This window comes from Hippoglossus hippoglossus, chromosome 11 (genome assembly GCF_009819705.1).
Source record: "Hippoglossus hippoglossus isolate fHipHip1 chromosome 11, fHipHip1.pri, whole genome shotgun sequence".
In the NCBI taxonomy this organism is placed as follows: domain Eukaryota; kingdom Metazoa; phylum Chordata; class Actinopteri; order Pleuronectiformes; family Pleuronectidae; genus Hippoglossus; species Hippoglossus hippoglossus.
The window spans coordinates 11933899-11951860 of record NC_047161.1 but is presented as its reverse complement, the minus strand read 5'-3'; the positions used below and the strand labels follow the sequence as shown (position 1 = coordinate 11951860).

At 42.4% G+C, this 17962-nt stretch overlaps 1 protein-coding gene across 3 annotated transcripts in view; it reads right to left on the bottom strand.

Moving 5' to 3' along the window:
- The window catches only part of vps50 (VPS50 EARP/GARPII complex subunit), a 103732-nt gene that overhangs the window by 24494 nt on the left and 61276 nt on the right, over positions 1–17962 (bottom strand). The window contains exons 17-23 of one of the 3 annotated variants that reach the window (XM_034599989.1): positions 17698–17788; positions 16161–16346; positions 13954–14072; positions 12047–12153; positions 10805–10926; positions 7299–7376; positions 6746–6826 (exon numbers count right to left, since the gene is read on the bottom strand). In XM_034599989.1, the coding sequence (XP_034455880.1) occupies positions 6746–6826; positions 7299–7376; positions 10805–10926; positions 12047–12153; positions 13954–14072; positions 16161–16346; positions 17698–17788 (784 nt within the window). Of the gene's footprint in view, positions 1–6745; positions 6827–7298; positions 7377–10804; positions 10927–12046; positions 12154–13953; positions 14073–16160; positions 16377–17697; positions 17789–17962 lie in introns of all 3 variants that reach the window. The other 2 variants (XM_034599986.1, XM_034599988.1) reach the window with 2 other exon arrangements.

Below are 17962 nucleotides of genomic sequence, written 5' to 3'. Positions count from 1 at the left end.
ACACATTAGTTCAGTTTTAAAGTGTAAAGCTCTCAATTAACGTTTGATTCTGAAAATTATGCAACTAAGTTTGGAGCATTCCTCTAGAGCGTAAATAATGATTAACTAATCAGCCAATCAACAGCACATTAATCAACAGCAAAGATTTTAAGACTAAAAAAACAATGGATGCAATTCCTCAAATTAATCCTCATTTACTTAGAGGCCTTTTAAGCCTGTCTTGTTTGGTCTGGACCGTCAGGCTTTTCCGTTTTTTCCTGAATCAAAATAAAGGGGCCTCGGACCACAGTCCAGACCAACAGACCGAAATTGCATCCGTCCAAAAGAGGTGGATCAAACTGAAGAATGGTTCAGTTTGTTTGCCATGTGAAAACCTTTTTTTCGGGGCGACTTTGGACTTTCAGACAATTTGCAGGAAGTTAAGAGAGCAACAATAGAAGAAGAAAAGAAGCCGAAGCACCTCGAAGGATTGCTTGTAGTCTTTGCCTCCGATACTATGATGTTTGAACGACGAGGACGTCTATGCACGTTATTCCAAAAGCTCACATAGGTGATGATAACAGGACGCACGTGTGTCTTACAAAAGTCTTTAGTCCACTCCCTAAATTGAAATGTGAAACCAAAACTAACCAGCTCAACTGTAAACAGACATGAACCTTGGTTCAGCCTTTTAAGGTGTGAAAATGTCCTTAGTCTTGATACATAGTGAGTTGAGTGACTGTGTATTTTGGGAATCAGGTAAAGAAACTTAAAGGAATGTAGAGTGAAGCCCAGTCACCTCACAGGGTAAATCTGTCTCAATTCAAGTTCAATAAAAGAGGAACTTTAACCCAGTAAAAAGAAAAAGAATTGTGGTCTGTCGAAAACCCAAGTTTCCCGGCAAAATATAAAAAGTGAAATAACTTTTAAATAAACGAAGAACTAATGAACAACTTGATAGTTCTGGAATCACTCTCGTCATTAAAGGAAGCTTCCAGCTGGGAGTTGAGAGGTGATCCCACCATTGAAGTGTCTCAATCTGCCGTGATTGACTGCTTACTCCTCTCCAATCCATTCCATAGAGATTTATGGACAAGTGGAGTGGATTGGCTGCCAGGCAATTACTGTCAAGTGGATGCTATTGCACATCTTTGTCACTCTAATACTAGAAATTTGGTTCTCATTAGATGAATGTCAAATGGAATTAGGACCTTCATTTATTTTGTGCGACACCACGCAGCCCCTCCAGGCCGTATCTCTGACACCTTCCTCTCCCTGATGCTGCTGCTCCGCTCACCTGTTTTCAGGATGGTAAAATATAAACAGCCAAGATAGAAGAAGAATATATCTTCGTTGAAGCTGCATAAGAATGAAGCAAACTTTGCACGGGGCTGGGAAAAAAAATTAATTAAAGGGTTTAAGCACAAAATTCTGCTCATCGCCGTGTCCGTGAAGCTGGGAGAGGTGATGAGTCACCGGCAGGAGCAGACAGTAAGCAGAGTCTGTGTCCAGGGGGATCCACTGTCTCCACATCAGAGCTGAGGAACATGACCTGCAGCTGGGCCTATCAATGAAGCATGTGCACGTGTTCCGCTGTCCCCCCCCCGACAAAACGTCAATACATGTGATATCCAGACAACTGCGGTTTAAAGAGTCACACCACGGATCTTAATTATGATCTATAATCCCTGTCAAACGGCATTCCCTGCTGGCATGTTGCCCCGTTCACAGAGCAAGACAGTCCGGCCCGAACAAAGACTCCAGCCCCGGACAGTGATGTGCCCTCATGAGAGACGAGGGACTAATGACTGCATTCAGTGAGCGGTGTGTGTGTGTGTGAGACGATGTAGCCTGTGTTTGTGTGTGTGTGACATTAGCCAGCGCCACTCATGAGGGGCGGTGCGCCAGTGTGTGTCGGCTGTGCCAAGCTGAGTGTAGCCAACTGCAACCAGCTCGGGGATTATCACCCCGTTACTGGAGCGAGCATGAGAAGTGTGTTGGACAGACTGTTGAATGTAGACATTATGTACAGCACTGATACAACCCTGTGTGTGTGTGTGTGTGTGTGTGTGTGTGTGTGTGTGTGTGTGTGTGTGTGTGTGTGTGTGTTTATCAATGAAAAGTGTTGGTGCATGTGTGTTTTTCTCGTCTATCAGTGTGTGTTTTTGTGAGCACCCTCGCTGCCAGAACACTGGAGCCAACACAGAAATTACCCGACTCCTCATTGCTGCTTCGGTGCCAAGCCTGAAAACGCCTGAGTCCCACTCTACACTAAAGCTGAGTGGCCATAAACAGGCATATGCACACACACACACACATCTAATCAACAATGACTTGTAAGACTCGAAAAACACAGCAAAAAAAACTGTATTTCCAGACGTTTGATTGTATCTTCAATGCCTGGGCCCGTAGCCAATGCTCAAACAAACACACAGACACAAAACATGCCATTGTATATTCAGTCAGAATCACTAATAAACTACATGGAACAATACAAGCAGCTGAGAGGCATGTAATCACTGGCACACAGCTGCGGAAGAGGAGGAGGCGATGGGACAAACAGATAAGATGGAGGGGGGGGGAAAAACAAAAGGAATGAGAGAGAATAGTGAGAAAAATGGAGCGACTGAAAGAAAGAGTAAATACTGGTGCTGTATGTCACGAGTGGAGTAAAACGACAGTCAACCAGAGGTGGCCCTCGGTGGAAATGCTCGCCCGTGTCAGCTGCCGTCACAGCGCTGCCTGCAGCGACGACTCAACAGCTGTCACAGCTGAACTTTCTGGCAGCGACAATATGGTCACAGATGGGGTTCATGGCATGAACCTGATATGGCACTGACACCCAACCTGCGCCAGGCTGCATCACCAAAAGGATCGCAAGCAAATCATCACTCCCCTTGACAGCTGCCTCCTCTTCAGCAAGACAATTCGGAGCGTCACAGTCAGGTGAGGATGACACATTCGAACTCGGAGCTGGAGTAGATGACACCAAGTCGCATGTGATTACACATTATGTAGAAAGTCTTTTGTGGCAAAACGTTGAGTTTCTGAAAAAGCAATTACATCTCTGCCAATCTCACGAGTTTCTCGCTAACCTCACAGCCTCCAAACACCGAAAAAGAAACAGACTGAGTCAAGAGTGAGCGAACTCCGAAGGAAAGCCGTCAAACCCACACAGGCCACATGGTTTCACAGAGGTAATCAAGGATACGCGAGGCAGAGAGATGGAACATAAACTCAGGGATGATCTTTTTCTTTTTCCCCCGTGGAGCTCCTAATTTAAACCAAAGCCGCTCTATACCTAAGTTGAGGTGAGATGGATTCTCGCTGGCGTTCATGTGGGACCCCGAGTCATTACCGGCACATTGGTTTTTAGAATCAACAAGTTGCGGCGGCAAATCAGGGGAACAAAACCGCAAGGACTCGGCTGCTCAATTGAAATGCAGTGTGCAATTAACTTTATAATCTGTTTACAAATGAGGTCTACCCTGCTGCAATCTCTGGAGTGTGTGGGAGTGTGTATTAGTATGCAGGTGGAGTGTATGCGGGCACTCTATGTGAATATATTCACATTTTCACTACGGAGGAAGTCACTTAATATAAAAAAAGAGGGATTTATAATCCATATGTGTAATTAACCATGGACACTGGTATATATATACTAATATGGCTGGACAGTGGATGATGTGAAAACAAACATCCACTTTCAATGGAAATTAGTTGCCATCTGTAGATTATGTAATACTCGAATTAGCATATCCACGACGTCATAGCATTGTGTTTGCATTCAGGCGTGTATCAGCAAGTTTCAGCCCTTTATCTGTTTGCTTGTCTCCAACTCTCTGTGCTCACATATTGAGTATTTTAATCTTGTAACAAAATCTCCACCCTATCCCCACACATATAAAATAAAGTTGCAACTTCTGATACGTTCACTTGTGATAATGATCACACGAAAGGCACGTCAGACCAGGTATTGAAAACTGGGTCCAGACATTTTCCGGACTTTGACTTTCACATATGAAACAACAACATGTCATCCAACAGATCTGAAAGCAGCTCTAGAGGGGTGGAGAAGCCTTGAGCTCGCAGGGCAACACTGGAGACTCATTCAGGTGTGGGGCTGCTATAAATACTCCATCTGATGGCATAACAGAAACTGGTAGTGCCTTTTAATTGAGCAGTGGTTGATGGGAAACTCCAACCCACAGCTGGTCAACCAGTGATGTTTCTTCTTCAGGCAGTCACTCACTCATGGACATTCAAGTTTATACCTCCACTTCACTGTAGAGGTGCAGGCAATAAATACAATCTACATTCGCTCTGGAAATGAGAGTGATATACAGATGTCATCTACTTCTTTTTTTATGATGCACAGTCAATGTGTGTGTGAACATTGCGAAAAAGAAGAGAGTGTGGATGTGAGATTTATGTGTGAGGGTCATGATGTGAAACACAGAAGAGCAGGAGACAGAGATGAAAAAGGAAAAACAAATCTAGGGAGTGCTGTGTTAGTTTGGAAAATGGGGACGTTTTCCAACAAAGAATGATTTATTAAGATGAGCTGAAATAGTTTTGCATGTGAGAAAAGAAAGACTCAAAAGCATTTGCCAGTACTTTACACAGAGGATGGGTGTAGGTGCAGAGCCCGGCGCTGTGCTCGCCCTCTGAGGTGGTTTTAAATAGCTTTTAATCAGGCAGCCTGAGGTGGACACAAAGTGATACTATTATGCTCATTTGAAATGCGTGCGTGACTGCGTGTGTGTGTGTGCATGTTGTTTAGGTTTAGCACCATTTTATCTCCTCAGAAAACTCCCATTTTCTCACAGATAGAAACGAGCATCACACTCTTTCACTCGCACTTATCTGTCCATGTGTCTGTCCACGTCCATGTGATCATATTTGGGGTCGACCCATCCACTGTTTTTCAGATTATTGGAATTGTAATTCTTTTTTATCGTTGAGTTTGCTGACAAAATACATAAATTAAATTCATGCAGCCATCTCTCCCTAATCCTACTCGCTATTCCGTGGTCTCGAACAATGTTTCTTCTTCTCCTCCTTCTGAGAAGGCAGCTGAGCACCAAGCTCATCACCCGTCGTCTGTCTGACATTTGAAAATGTCTCCCAATTTAGCCTGAAATATCTGAGGTGTAAATAGCTGCTATGATGCCCCCTGAGGGCAGGAAACATGTTGCTGCATCGCTTTGCTTAATGCAATATAAAGTTTTGATCATTTATTCTTCTTTTATGGGTTTTCTGACTTTTATGTGTTTTCTTCCCTCTGCTTTATTTTTCCTCTTGTTTTTTCCACGTCCCCAGACCACCCCCGATCTGATAAGATGAGATTTACTTTAACGCCCCTGTAGGGAGATGTTGTTCTGGACTCCTCCACGGAAGATAAACTCATACATATTGTTTCAGATACCACACTTATCAAACTGCTAAGCTATGAATATTAGCCATCCTGGCTTCTGCACTGTCCAATACTGCTGTGTTTTAAAAGCAAAGGTGCTTTGGATGGTGTGTGCGCTCCTACTGTGAAAAACTGCTGATAATAGCTTTATATTCTAATGTGATTTAAATTAACAATGAGCCAGTAACAGTTGACAACTCATGATACTGCAAATTCAGAGCCCAGAAAACAGCCAACTATTGCCCAAACTTTGCTTCAAGGCCCACCAGTCCCCTTAATTTCAATCAAGCTGCACCAGATTTTAAACACTCATAAATATCAGTCCCCTAAATATGCCTGATTTTTTTTTCATCAAGATCCACTTGGAAAATGGTGAAAATGTTGAAAAGCGCTATGTTAAAGAAAGTGAAGAAATAAATTCTGGATCCACCCTCTGATGTGGATCTGTACCAAAAATGAATTAGTTCTTCTATGATCCATACTGAAACCTTCCACCGCATTTTGTGGTGATGTGTACAGTGGTTTTTGAGAAATCTTGCTAACTAACCAACAAACAAACTGACATGGGAAAAAACTTAGCTCCATGTTGGAGGTAATGAATAAAAAGACTTGTTGATTCTTAATATTGACATTTATTTGAATTCAAGGCAGAATGAGTTCTATCATAATTGGAGTCATGGGACACAACTTAGAGTCTTTTCTCATGAAAACTATAAAAAAATAAGCCAAAATATCCACTGAATTCAGTTTCTGCCTCCTGGGGAGAAAAGTTTCAGTGGCATTGCAGATTAAGGTCGGATTAAACTTTGGTTTTGTGGTTTCTTTGGGCCTAGAAGGCTGTCTGATATGGAGATGAAGCGAGAGATGACACTTACATCATTGTCCTCATATAGCAGAGAGAGACACATATTAGAAAGATACACTGTCAGATATAAAAAAGACGAGGAGAGTGTGGACTGGACCAGACTAATTGTCCCGATGTTAGAGAAGGGAGCAGTGATTGAGAGCCCTAATGGAATAACACGCCTCTGGTGGGGCCACTTAAACAGAGGGAGGTGTGTGAATGTGCGGGTGACCACTGGCCAGATAATGATGACCCATAATGCATTTTGCGGCGACATGTGCGCCGTGGACTCTCTCAACATTAGGACGACACGCATGCGGCTGTGATGGATAGAGTGGATGGACGGGGGGTGAAAAAACACGGGGAAAGGCATAAAGAGGAGAAAGGTACATAAGGACGGAGGGGGCAGATTGGAGAGAGCAGGTTTGTGTCAGAGAGAAACAGACAGAAAGAGGCAGAGAAAGTGAGACAGGAAAAGAGAGAGAGAGAGAGAGATGCAGTCTTACCATGTCAATGAGGTTCTCCTGGATCCGGTTCAGTGTGGTTCTCAGTCTGCTGCTGATAAGGCCCAGACCCGATGACTCATACTGTAGAACACACACACGTATACACACATTTACTGTCTGCACCACGCACGAACACATCCATGAGAACACTTCAGTGTGAGAGCATCTACACACAAACACACACACACACACACACACACACACAGAGCAACATCTAGCTCCCATCCCCCATAGTTGGAGACAAGAGTTTTATTTTCTGCTTCTAGAGGAATCTAGAGGGAGGAGGAGGATCTGAGAGGAACAGGCGTCTGAATCACACAATCACAGCGGCTACAGTGGAGGTACGGGAGTAGAGAGGGGGACAGCACAGCAAACTCAACATCGAAATGCCTCTGAAATCACAGTTTCAGATGCACTTGATGTCACTTGAGGGAGCAAATTGCACACAGCTCAAGAGCTTCAAATCAAACCCAGTGTTGACGGGTCGTTTGGACTCGCGGGGCTAGTACGACCCCTGTGAGGTAGTCCAAACATTTCTGATGTCTCCTCTTACCAAGCAAGCGGGGCCCACCACCCTGGTAGCACCCGACTCTCTGCCACTGTGAGTTGGCAAAGAAGGGCTTGGGACGGGCTATGGATGACGAGTGGGCAGCAGGAAGAAAAAAACAAGGAATAAACACGTGAAGAAGCAAATAATAAAACAGAATTTGATTATTGAGAGTAATGGGTGGAATTACTCAATTACACACCTACGCCGTTACTGCCTCACATTTAATTTAAGAGTCACAGCTGGATTCTGTCTTAACTTATCAGGATCTGGTGATCAGCCATGTGTGGTAAGGAAATACCCAAATGTTGTTTAACCTTATTATTATTAGGATACATGGTTCCTAATTCTCAACCAAGAAAGTTATAGACTGAAGGTAACACAAAATCATATTTGGAGTGTGGTCCATTCAATTTGACATCGTTTTAATAAAGAAAATAATATATAATATAAATATATTATATAATACAAACGTTGGTTCAGCCTACGTCTATGTGACATTTGGAGCTCCACCAGCTACAGTCTTTGAGTTATATGCAGGAGAGATGCATTATGGGCAATTTGGACCCATGATAAAAAGATTAATAATCATGATATCTTGATTTCCACTGTTTTTATGGAGACCTTGCAGAATGAGATAAACAGCTCTGTGTTTGTGGATACGTTTAAAACTCCAGCTATAAGATCATTGACGAATCAGTGTGTTAGATCATAGTCTTAATTCAGCCTCCTTCAATTATCTGAAGGAAGATGGAACATATTTGCGAGGGCGTGTTGGATTCTTTATTTCATTAAATAAACACTGACTTGCACATGTGCATGCAAGATGAACAGCATCCAGTGTGAAGACCTGTCTGTGGGAGTCAGGAGTCCAAAATGAAAAAAAAAAAGAACTATTTATTGCATTATTGCTCATTTTTCAGGGAAGCCATTTAATCAAATGCCAGACACTCTCCTGGTCTGTTCTCTGTCTCAGCACCTGTTTCCTTCTCCACTGTTTTGGTAGCCAGTCTCTCTCCTCCCCTCTTTCTTGCATCATATTTCAAAAGCAGAGTGACAATTCACATCTCTCCATCTTGTCTTGCCCTCTTTTCTCCCCCCACGATCCTCCTTCTGTCGCTTCCAAAAACAGACACCCAAATGAAGTATCACATTTTTTACCACAGGGAAACGCTTTTCAATAAATTAAAAAACCTTGAATCCGTTTTCTAAGATAAAGAGTCGGTAAATCTTCCTCTTCCCGTCGCAGCAGTTCAAAGCCTGGTTATCAATTGAGATGGAGAATCCGTGAGTACGGCACATAATGTATCTTTAGCATATGTCTGGCAGAGTCAATTGTGCTGCTTGAATTGACGGGACCAATATACAGAGATAATGGGGGTATTTATCCTTTTGAATATTAATGTCACCCATAACTAGAGAGGTCGAGCAGTCCATCCTGATTCCAGCGGTGTAAAGAGAGCGGAGCCTAGGTCAAAATACCAGCATATGTGCACAGCAATCTGTAGCAGCGTTTTAAAGATTCATGGGGGACATTAGCATTTTACTGTAGGTGCCTCTTTGAGGGAGAGCATTAATGAAATGGGTGGGCTCACAAAATGAAACATAATGAGGGGGGGGGGGGGGGGGGGGGGGGTGAGAGTTTCAGAGAGGTGCCTACAGGGATGGAGAGAGTGGAGTGGGCTGTGGGACGGAAAAGAAAAAGAAGAGAGGGAAGGCTTAAATATCTTTTCTCAGGATGCCGCACCTTAAGCCCTATGAGACATATTGTGGTTTGTGAATATGGTTATCCTCTGCTATGATAAAATGTGATTGATTGACTGATAGACAGAAACTCACTAACATAATATTCAAGCCCATAGACTGCATATGAAGATGGACGGCTCAACAAGTGAAAGACAAGAGGCAGCCGTTTTGTATTCAGACAGATTACAGGCAAAAGGCAGGGATTGTATCACAGACAAAGGAATGATCCATCTGGACTTTCCATCTTAGCATTTTGACTAGTATATAGTGACGGTTAGGTCCAGCAGGTTAATAGACTGTTTATAAAGATGGAGGATGTGCCTCCACTTCCTTCACAAATTAAGCCAAAATATTCTGGGTACCAACTCTGCCATCTTGTGCATTTGGGTCTGTGCAGTAGTGATGGAGATGGGATGGAGCCGCTGTATCCGGGTGTCGCCGATATATATGGTCAACCAAGCTCAAGTCAGTCTCAGCTGTCAATCATGATGTTTCACACCGTTTTTATAGCATTAAAAAACAAATTAAAGCCAGACTTAATGGGAAATGAGCACTTGAACAAGAATACAATGATGGAAACTACCTAAATGAGGATAGAAAATGTATTTGGGGTGAACTTTGATTTTTTTAGTTTGGCCAGTGTCCCATTCATCAACATGGAAGAGACAGGGTTTATAACTTCTAATGCAACTAGGTGGCAATTGAGATGCTTCGGCGTCACTTCTGGGAAGCAGTCATGTTGTTTATCTTTATATATGGTCTGTGGGTCAGACTGAGGCATATGAGAAAAGAGACGTCCTGACAAGCCATCAACTCGTAACTAGTGTGTTTCTTTTCCTTCACCCCCCCCCCCATGACACACACACATGCCAATAATCTGTACATGAGCGGCCCCGCAGAGCATTCATCCTCTTTATCTCTCTCACCTCAGTGGGGCAGAAGTCATTTTGTTGCTATCATTACCACTTTCCCGAGGGTGCTACTGACACAAATGCTATTTTCTTTCTTTGCGAGGCACAGTGTAAATGACATGAGAGCCCTTAGATGGAGTAAAGAGGGACTGGGCTCACAGACAGTAACCTATTGTTCATCTGGAGTGTTTACTGAGACGCACAGTGGTGGTTTTTCCCCTGTCACACTGTACATCCTCTTATAGACATAAAAAAATAAAAATATAATATATATATTGGCTAAATAAGGGGCTCAGACTACAGAAATTAGGGGCTGATTTAACCCTGAGAATCTGAAGTATCAACGCTCAATCCTGAATATCTGGTGGTGTGAGGGGTTACAGAGCTGTCTGCCTGCAGACAGTTTGATATTTAGGATTGTAAATATGTCATTATTGAACCATAACAAACCAATGAGAGAGACAGAGAGACCAGAGCAGCTGATGGTGCTGCCAAGCAACTGTAAACATTCAGAGGCCTACTTTAGTAGTGTGCTACTATTGACAGATATTGTGTGTGATAATCCTGTAGTGTGGTCGTGTTTGACATTATAAAGAAGAATATCTGTGCTAGTTATGTTGGTGACTGATTGGTCAGGGATTTTAAAAACTGTAGTCTGAGCCCAGCTTAACTCAGAGTGTGGAAACAGTGGAGAGAGTCACAAATGTAAAAAGTATCACAAATGGGTTCAGCCACAAGGTCGGTCTGGAAATATAATTCTAAATGTTCAGTATACTGTGGTTGTGCCTCTCAGTTTTAACTTATTGATCTCTGGCATAAAAAAAAATCAAACAGTAAAAATCTGAAATACTGTACCATGTCATTGCGTCCAAAGAAGGTGTATACGGCGTACAGGTAGTAGTCGAAGAGCTGTGACACACAGTGGATGACGTCGAAGGCGATCGGCTTCAGAATGTTCATCATCTGCATGTACTTCCCTGTGCAGAGAGGATGAGAACAGAGAGTGTGACACATACTGTGGGTTTTTTATCAGTATCACTTGAAAATGAAAGAAATGGTTCTGTTCTTAAGTAAATCTTGTAGGAGATTAAAAGAGTAAAAGTAAAACTACTGTCGTTAATCACATTGGGACAACGTCCTGTGGGAGGAACTTGAGTGGGAGTATAGTACATTTGCATACACTTGAGAGCGAGGATTTAATTCAACATGAAGGTAATAAAAGCAGGACGTACGGAGGAACAGGGGTTTTACAAGGTTACCATTGACTCAGAACTGATGAATGGAGGAAAAGGGAAGAAATAAACTCGATCTAGCTGGCTTTGCTACTGAGACAGCATTATTTCTCTAACAGCCTCATTTTTCACGCCCTTTCTTTTGAATTCTGCACCGAGAACTCGGGAGGCAATCGAAGAAATCACCATCAAATAGCTGGCCGAATAAAAAAATGAGTACTTGAAATCAAACTTTGGCTTTTTCCTACTTTATGTATTTCACATAGCTTAAAATCAACATAAAGTATATATAACCATAAAATATTGAATATGCAGGAAGGGGATGAAGTAAAGGACAGAGAAGGGACACTTTCACTAAATTGACTTGCAGTAATCAGAAATTACTTATCATTTGTAAAGCCTCAGAGTTATTAAATCAATTTCTGTATTAAAAGTTGTATTCAACCACAGGGCCACACAGGAATGATAACTGCCGACTCTTATTCCGTTTCACACATGGAAAAGAAAATCTCATCAAGAGGGTCATACGCCGAAGAGCATGCTTTTCCAAGGGTGAGACCTGATGTCATAACGGCCGCGTCACAAATACTTGCAAGCACCTGGAAAGGTCAGAGCTCAGGGCGAAGGGTAACAGTTCTCACTGCGGCTCAGTCACGCCTGAGCACGGCCGCCGCATCAAGCTCTTCGCTTAATTGGTGGATAATAGACAAGCCAGCAATGACACCGGCTGCAGCTGAGACTGGTCTGATCTCAAGGAGACGTAAGTGGTAGAGTGTGAGTGTGTGTGTGTGTGTGTGTGTGTGTGTGTGTGTGTGTGTGTGTGTGTGTGTGTGTGTGTGTGTGTGTGTGTGTGTGTAAGACTCACCCACGAGCCGGATGACGTTGAGGGTGGTGTTGGTGAGGATTGGTGCATTGGTCTTATTAAGGTTGTAGTCTGACTTCTTCTTGCTTCTTATGGTCTCTCGGGACAGGCTGATGGGTTCAGGGTGTTGTTGGGTTGAAAGAGAAAGTAAGAGCAGAACCATGAGAATAGAAAAGACTCAATAATACATGCTAACATCACTAATCCTCTGACATCATCAGACGGGTTCAAAAACCTTAGTGGGGTCAAACCCTTGTAATTGATCAATCAGAACCCATTACACAAAGCAGAGGGAACAGAAGGACCCCTGCTAGTCAAAGTCTGAGAACTGGTGATCCTGGAGCACCGGACCCCTGACACTGACCATCGAGCCATATTAGCCAGCAATCTACACAGGGCCGAGTAATGTCCGGATGTGCTCGTCCGACCCATTCAATAATTAACCATTAGTGATTCATGCTGATAAAAGTAGGAAAATTGGCATTTAGGCGAGTGTCAGGTTAATACACAGGGGGAACGGAAATGTGACGAGAGTTAAAGCTAAAATATGATGCGGGTCTGACCTGTGAAATAATATGAAAAGCTCATTAGAACAACGCCTCTGTAATGAGGAGCTACTGAATAAGTAATAGTAATGTGTTTCCCGGTGTAAAACTTTGCCCTAAGCTCTCAGATATTCATAAACACACGTGCACACTCGTGGGTTCATACCGATTCATATACATCCACAACATACATATATACATGCACATGCAAAAAGTATGTGTATCTACATTGTGTTGATGTACAATGTTTCTACCTCCATATATTACTATTATTACCTCTACCATTACAATTGTCATCACTGCTCTGCCCTCCATGCTCGCCCCTCTCTCCCTTTACCTCTGTCAGACATTTTCTTTTCGCACGAATGCTTTTAACATTGCTGTCAGCACACAACAAGTAAGAAGTAAGTTGACAACAATGAGGAAAAAAGTAAACAAAAGTCTAAGAAAAAGGCAAGGTGCCGAGGGAGCTGCTGCAAAAGGCTGCCAACTGCCGAACACAACTCTGCATTTTCTCTTCAAGCTGTAAATATTGTAATTTTTTGTTGATGTGCTCCGTTACAAACGGCATCTATCGCACTTCTTCTCTATGCTGGGAGAAGGATCTCTCACTTTTGTGACTCTGTCTGAGATGTCTGTTTTTTTTTCCTTGTTAAAAGGGTTTTTTGGGGGAAGTTTTTCACCTTAGTTGAGTTTTAAGGGCAGAGGATGTCGCACCTCGTTCAGATTGTGAAGCCTAATGAGGCAAATTGTGATTGTGGTTATTCAGGATGCTCACCCAATCAAATTAAGAGGAAGACCTAATAATTAAAGCTATAATGTGTTATTGTCTTAATTATTGGACTGTGGAAATTAAACGTTGATAACAAATTAGACAAAATATATAAATGTCCTCAATTGCATTCAATTTTCTCTTTCACATTAAAATGAGTTCTTTTAAACGAGGTACAGAGGAGCACACGGCTGCCTCTGCGGTTATTAAAAAGCGACTAATCATTCGATGGCCACCAATCACATCGGCGGAGGTGGCAAGAAAGAGAATTTATCATGGGCAGACAAAAAGCTTCATACAAGCTCTCAGCTTATTAAGGAGGGTTATGCAGAGGTAGGCTAAATTTATCACTGCTAAAGGCACAGAAAGCCGAATGACGCATGACTCAATATCCTTTTTAAAAGCTCCTCAAAAAGATTCAAGGGTCGATCGTTTATTTTGTGCCCATGAATAAAGTGAAACGTATACTTTCTTTCGAGAATCTGAAGGGGAGCAGAGATGACGGACACCTGAATGTGCTGTGTAACTTCACTTGTCGTCGCCTGTGCGTCTTCAGAGTGGTGTGGTGTGAAATAACAAGACTTGGACCTGACCTCTTAAGAGGGGCGTCTCCCGTCTGCTCGTCCACGTAGTCCTGCTTGAGCTCCTCGGGGACGTCGCTGTCGCTGTCGTAATCCTGATAAACGCTCTTCTCCAGCTCGTCTGACTCATACTTGAGAAATGGGGGAAACAGAGGTCGTGGAAAAATGGTCAAAGTGCCAGTGCTGGAGAAGAAATGCAGTTCAGATGAAGTGTGAAAAAAAAAAGAAAGAATCCGATGCCCTGGGGAAATTGTGTCCGATAACGCACTTAAATGAAAGATCCAGATTATGAACCAAACAAACTGAAAGATGGCTACTGAAGCAGAAAAAGGGTGTAAGGCATTCATCTTTTGGTCCTGGTGGCTGCACAACCATAAAACTATTTGGCTTTCGGGGGGGAAAAAGCAGAAAATTCATTCACCTCTCAAGAGAGTTCAGGTAAAGGTAAAGCCCTGGAATAAGATTTTTCTTTGTCCTTAACTGAAGGTTCGGGCAACACAACAGTCATATAGAAAGGATTACAAGCTTAAGAGTAAAGCCCAGCAAAGGCTGAGCTAAACCTCATATGTTAGACAGAGCAATATTGCTTTTGATGTTGAGCCTAAGCAGAAAATATATCCATGTAAAATATATATATATATGGGTGATGTGTCAGGGTGGCGTGTATCTTTGTGAAGAACAGGGCGACTGACTTACTTCTGTAATCCTAATACAATATGATATTTATCGATTCTTCTGTTCAACAACACATTAGGAGCCACTGTTTGGGTTCTTTGTCATACAATTTTACACATTATGTGTTATCACATTTGTCAGGCTCGTAGAATTGTGGTTCTTCTTGTTTTTCCATTTCCTTGTTTACGTTTTCACCTGTGTCCGTTTGTTTGTAAGCAAAAATCTGCAAAAACTACTGGATAGATTTCCACCAAACCTGGCAGAGTGATGCAGTATGTGTCAAGGAAGAACCCATTACATTTTGGTAGGGTCGGTTCCAGGGAATTAGTTTTTCACTTTTTTGTAACATTGTGAGAAAGGATGTTTTTTGTATTCTGAAAATGTCTCAAGAAATAATGCAGGGATCTGTATGCAAAGAATCAGACATCTGTAGAGTGATAATATCAATGAACAAGTGAAATTTGGTGCGGATCCAAATATTGATTCCGATTTTATGAATCCTAATGTTTTGGGGGTGAGCCACATTCAGTTACTGTATGGTCTATCAGAGGGGGAGACTGGGATCGAACCCCCGGCCCTCTGATTAGTAAATGACTCAACCTCCTGAGCCACAGCTGCCCCTATGACTACTTTAAGTAGGTGAACAAGTAAGAAGCCAGCGCTCCCTCTCCAAGTGGAGCTGGCCTGCTCTTCTGGTTTAAAGATGCAGCTGAACGAAGTGTACTGAAAGATGTACGGCAAAACAATCTCTCTTCTCTGTCAATTATGTATGGCGCCAAAGTGGCTCGGCTCGTAGCTTAACCGGACAACATAGGTTGCATGCAAAACTGAAAGGCCCCATACTGAGCAGCGAAGCACTTCTGTCTCTCTCGGAAGATGAAGTGCTGCCTATTTTAAATTGAACACAAAGCACCGCAGAAAATGTGTTTCTAAGAAATAAAAAGGTTTCCAGTATTGACGGGCTTGGTGATAACTACTGCACTAAAATAGAGGGACCAGGGATAATTGCTTTACCGGGAGAAAATTATTGAATGCTGATGGATGAAAAAAAGAAATCACAGAAAAATGACTTCTACATTATTACATTCAGCTATTCTCTCTGGGTTATCATTGGTCCTGCAGTGTAGATGCTCACAGATTGATTTTGTATTTAACGGCTTATATAATGTGTCAGGCGATGCATCAAACTGCCATAATAATAATGGCGGGTTCTGCACTGCTGGCCTTACACTGTTAATAAGAGGCTGCCGTGGCCCGGCTGATGACAGCTCCAGGTCTGTTGTAAACCACTTAATGACTCGCAGTCATTACGCCGCAGTTCATCAAAGAGTTTTATAAACTTGTCTCTTTGTTAACTTGTTTGGTTTGTTTGTTTTAACCTCAACAGGTTTCCTTGTATGTTAGACGTGGGTGAGAGGGTGGACAGTATCTGATTAACTCATATGATGTGCCGACAGTCAACATAAGTTACATTTACAGTGTATGAGGGGAAGTGAATGAAGAAAACTACCACAACAAAGTCTATTAAGCAAACGCCAACTTACTCCGTTGGATGCCAGCACATCCTCTGTCTCCTCCTCTTTCTCCTCGATGTGCATCTCAAACGGGTTCCCCTCCTGGAGGTACTCCTGGAAGAGTGACAGCTCCTCCTGGGCCGGTGTGCTCGAGGACGCGGCCTGTTTGCTCGGGGAGACGGACGGCGAGCGACACTGGCCCATGAACTTAAACTCCTGGAGCGGAGAAGATGGGACAGAGAGACACTTTGAAGGACAACAGATGTAGGCGTGCATTTGGTGAAGATGAGACACACAATGGAGAAAAGAGGTTTTGTATTTAATTGAAAATAATATATAATTTTACCATTTAAAAAAAGAGCCTCTGTTTTATCAAACATACTAGCTCATAAAAACGTAATAATATTAAAGTAAAATAGAATGGCACTAAGTAGAGCCCATCAAACCGCTGAGCCCCAACAGTCCCCTAATGAAACCACATTTAACTTCACTAGATCCTGATTATTAGATCTGCACCAAATTTCATACTATCATTAATATCAGTCCCCATAATTTGCCTGATTGTTTTTTAATCAAGAACCATGAATTTTTCTCTGAGAAATCAAGGATCCAATCTCACAAAGTTTAAGAAAGTGGAAAAAAAATGTTAATGGCTTCTTCCTCTCCCGCCTCTTGGTTTTTATGCCTCCACCAAACAGTCGTCGGGCAGACTTTCAAAAATTTCATATAAGAATTTAAGTGTCTGTTTTGGAGGGAAATTTTAATAATAAGCATTCAAGACTCAAACAAACACATATTTGCGGTCATGGTAACCTTTGGCATTTGAACACCAAATTTCAGTCAGTTCAACATCCGAGTTTAAATGAAAGTTTGCACTGAATCTGAAGAAATTCCCTCAACGTCTTCCCTTTCCTTCCCCACAACAACGGGATGGACGATGGATGTACAACCTGAAAACCTACTGCCTCCAGATATATCTGTTGTCTGCGTGGAGGCGTACGAATATTAGTATTACACTCACAACCAAAGTCAGTGTCCTGAGGGAACGTCTGTGACAAACTGCTGCACATTTCAGCAGTCAAAAAAAAACTGCAAGTTTAAATAATCTTGTTACAGCGAAGCATTACATTGCCTGTTTACCATAAAGTGATGCAGACAAACAACATTTGCACGCCACTTATTCTGAAGATTCTTTTGCATGTGCGTTTGTTGCACTGTGTATCGGAGCGAGATGCATGAAAATGAGAAAACAGACTCTTGACTCTAACTCCATTTGTCTTTCTGATATTTCTTTCCCTTCTTCTATGTGAAGTGAACTGAACATGTTGATCCTTTCTTTAAATTGCTTACAGAATTCCTCTGTTATAAATGTTATGTACCTAAAACATTTTTCTTGGTATTTGCACCTGATCTACTCTGCTGTTCAAGTTATTATTTTTTTATTATTATTTAACTATAGCTCATGACTGTGGAGGGAAAACCCCTGTAATAAAAGCCGTGAAGGAATAACGTGCAGTAAAAGTCCCGCCTCCTTTCTTGCTGCCTCACTGATGTGATTCTTACTCACATGGAGCTGGGCGATGTTGAAGTTCGACTTGACAGGACAAAGTTCCCACGTCTCATTCTCCAGAAACATCCTTAGTTCTTCCAGTCGTGCCCTGAGGAGACAGACGAAGGTCGAGAGGACAAGAGGAAGAGGAAGAGGAAGAGGAAGAAACGGAAAGAGGAGGAGAAAGAGTCAACATCTGTCCATTGGTGACCTTATGCCATTTTATACAATTATCCAGCTTCCATTCTGAGATTTCTGATTAAATTTGCTGACAAAAACACAA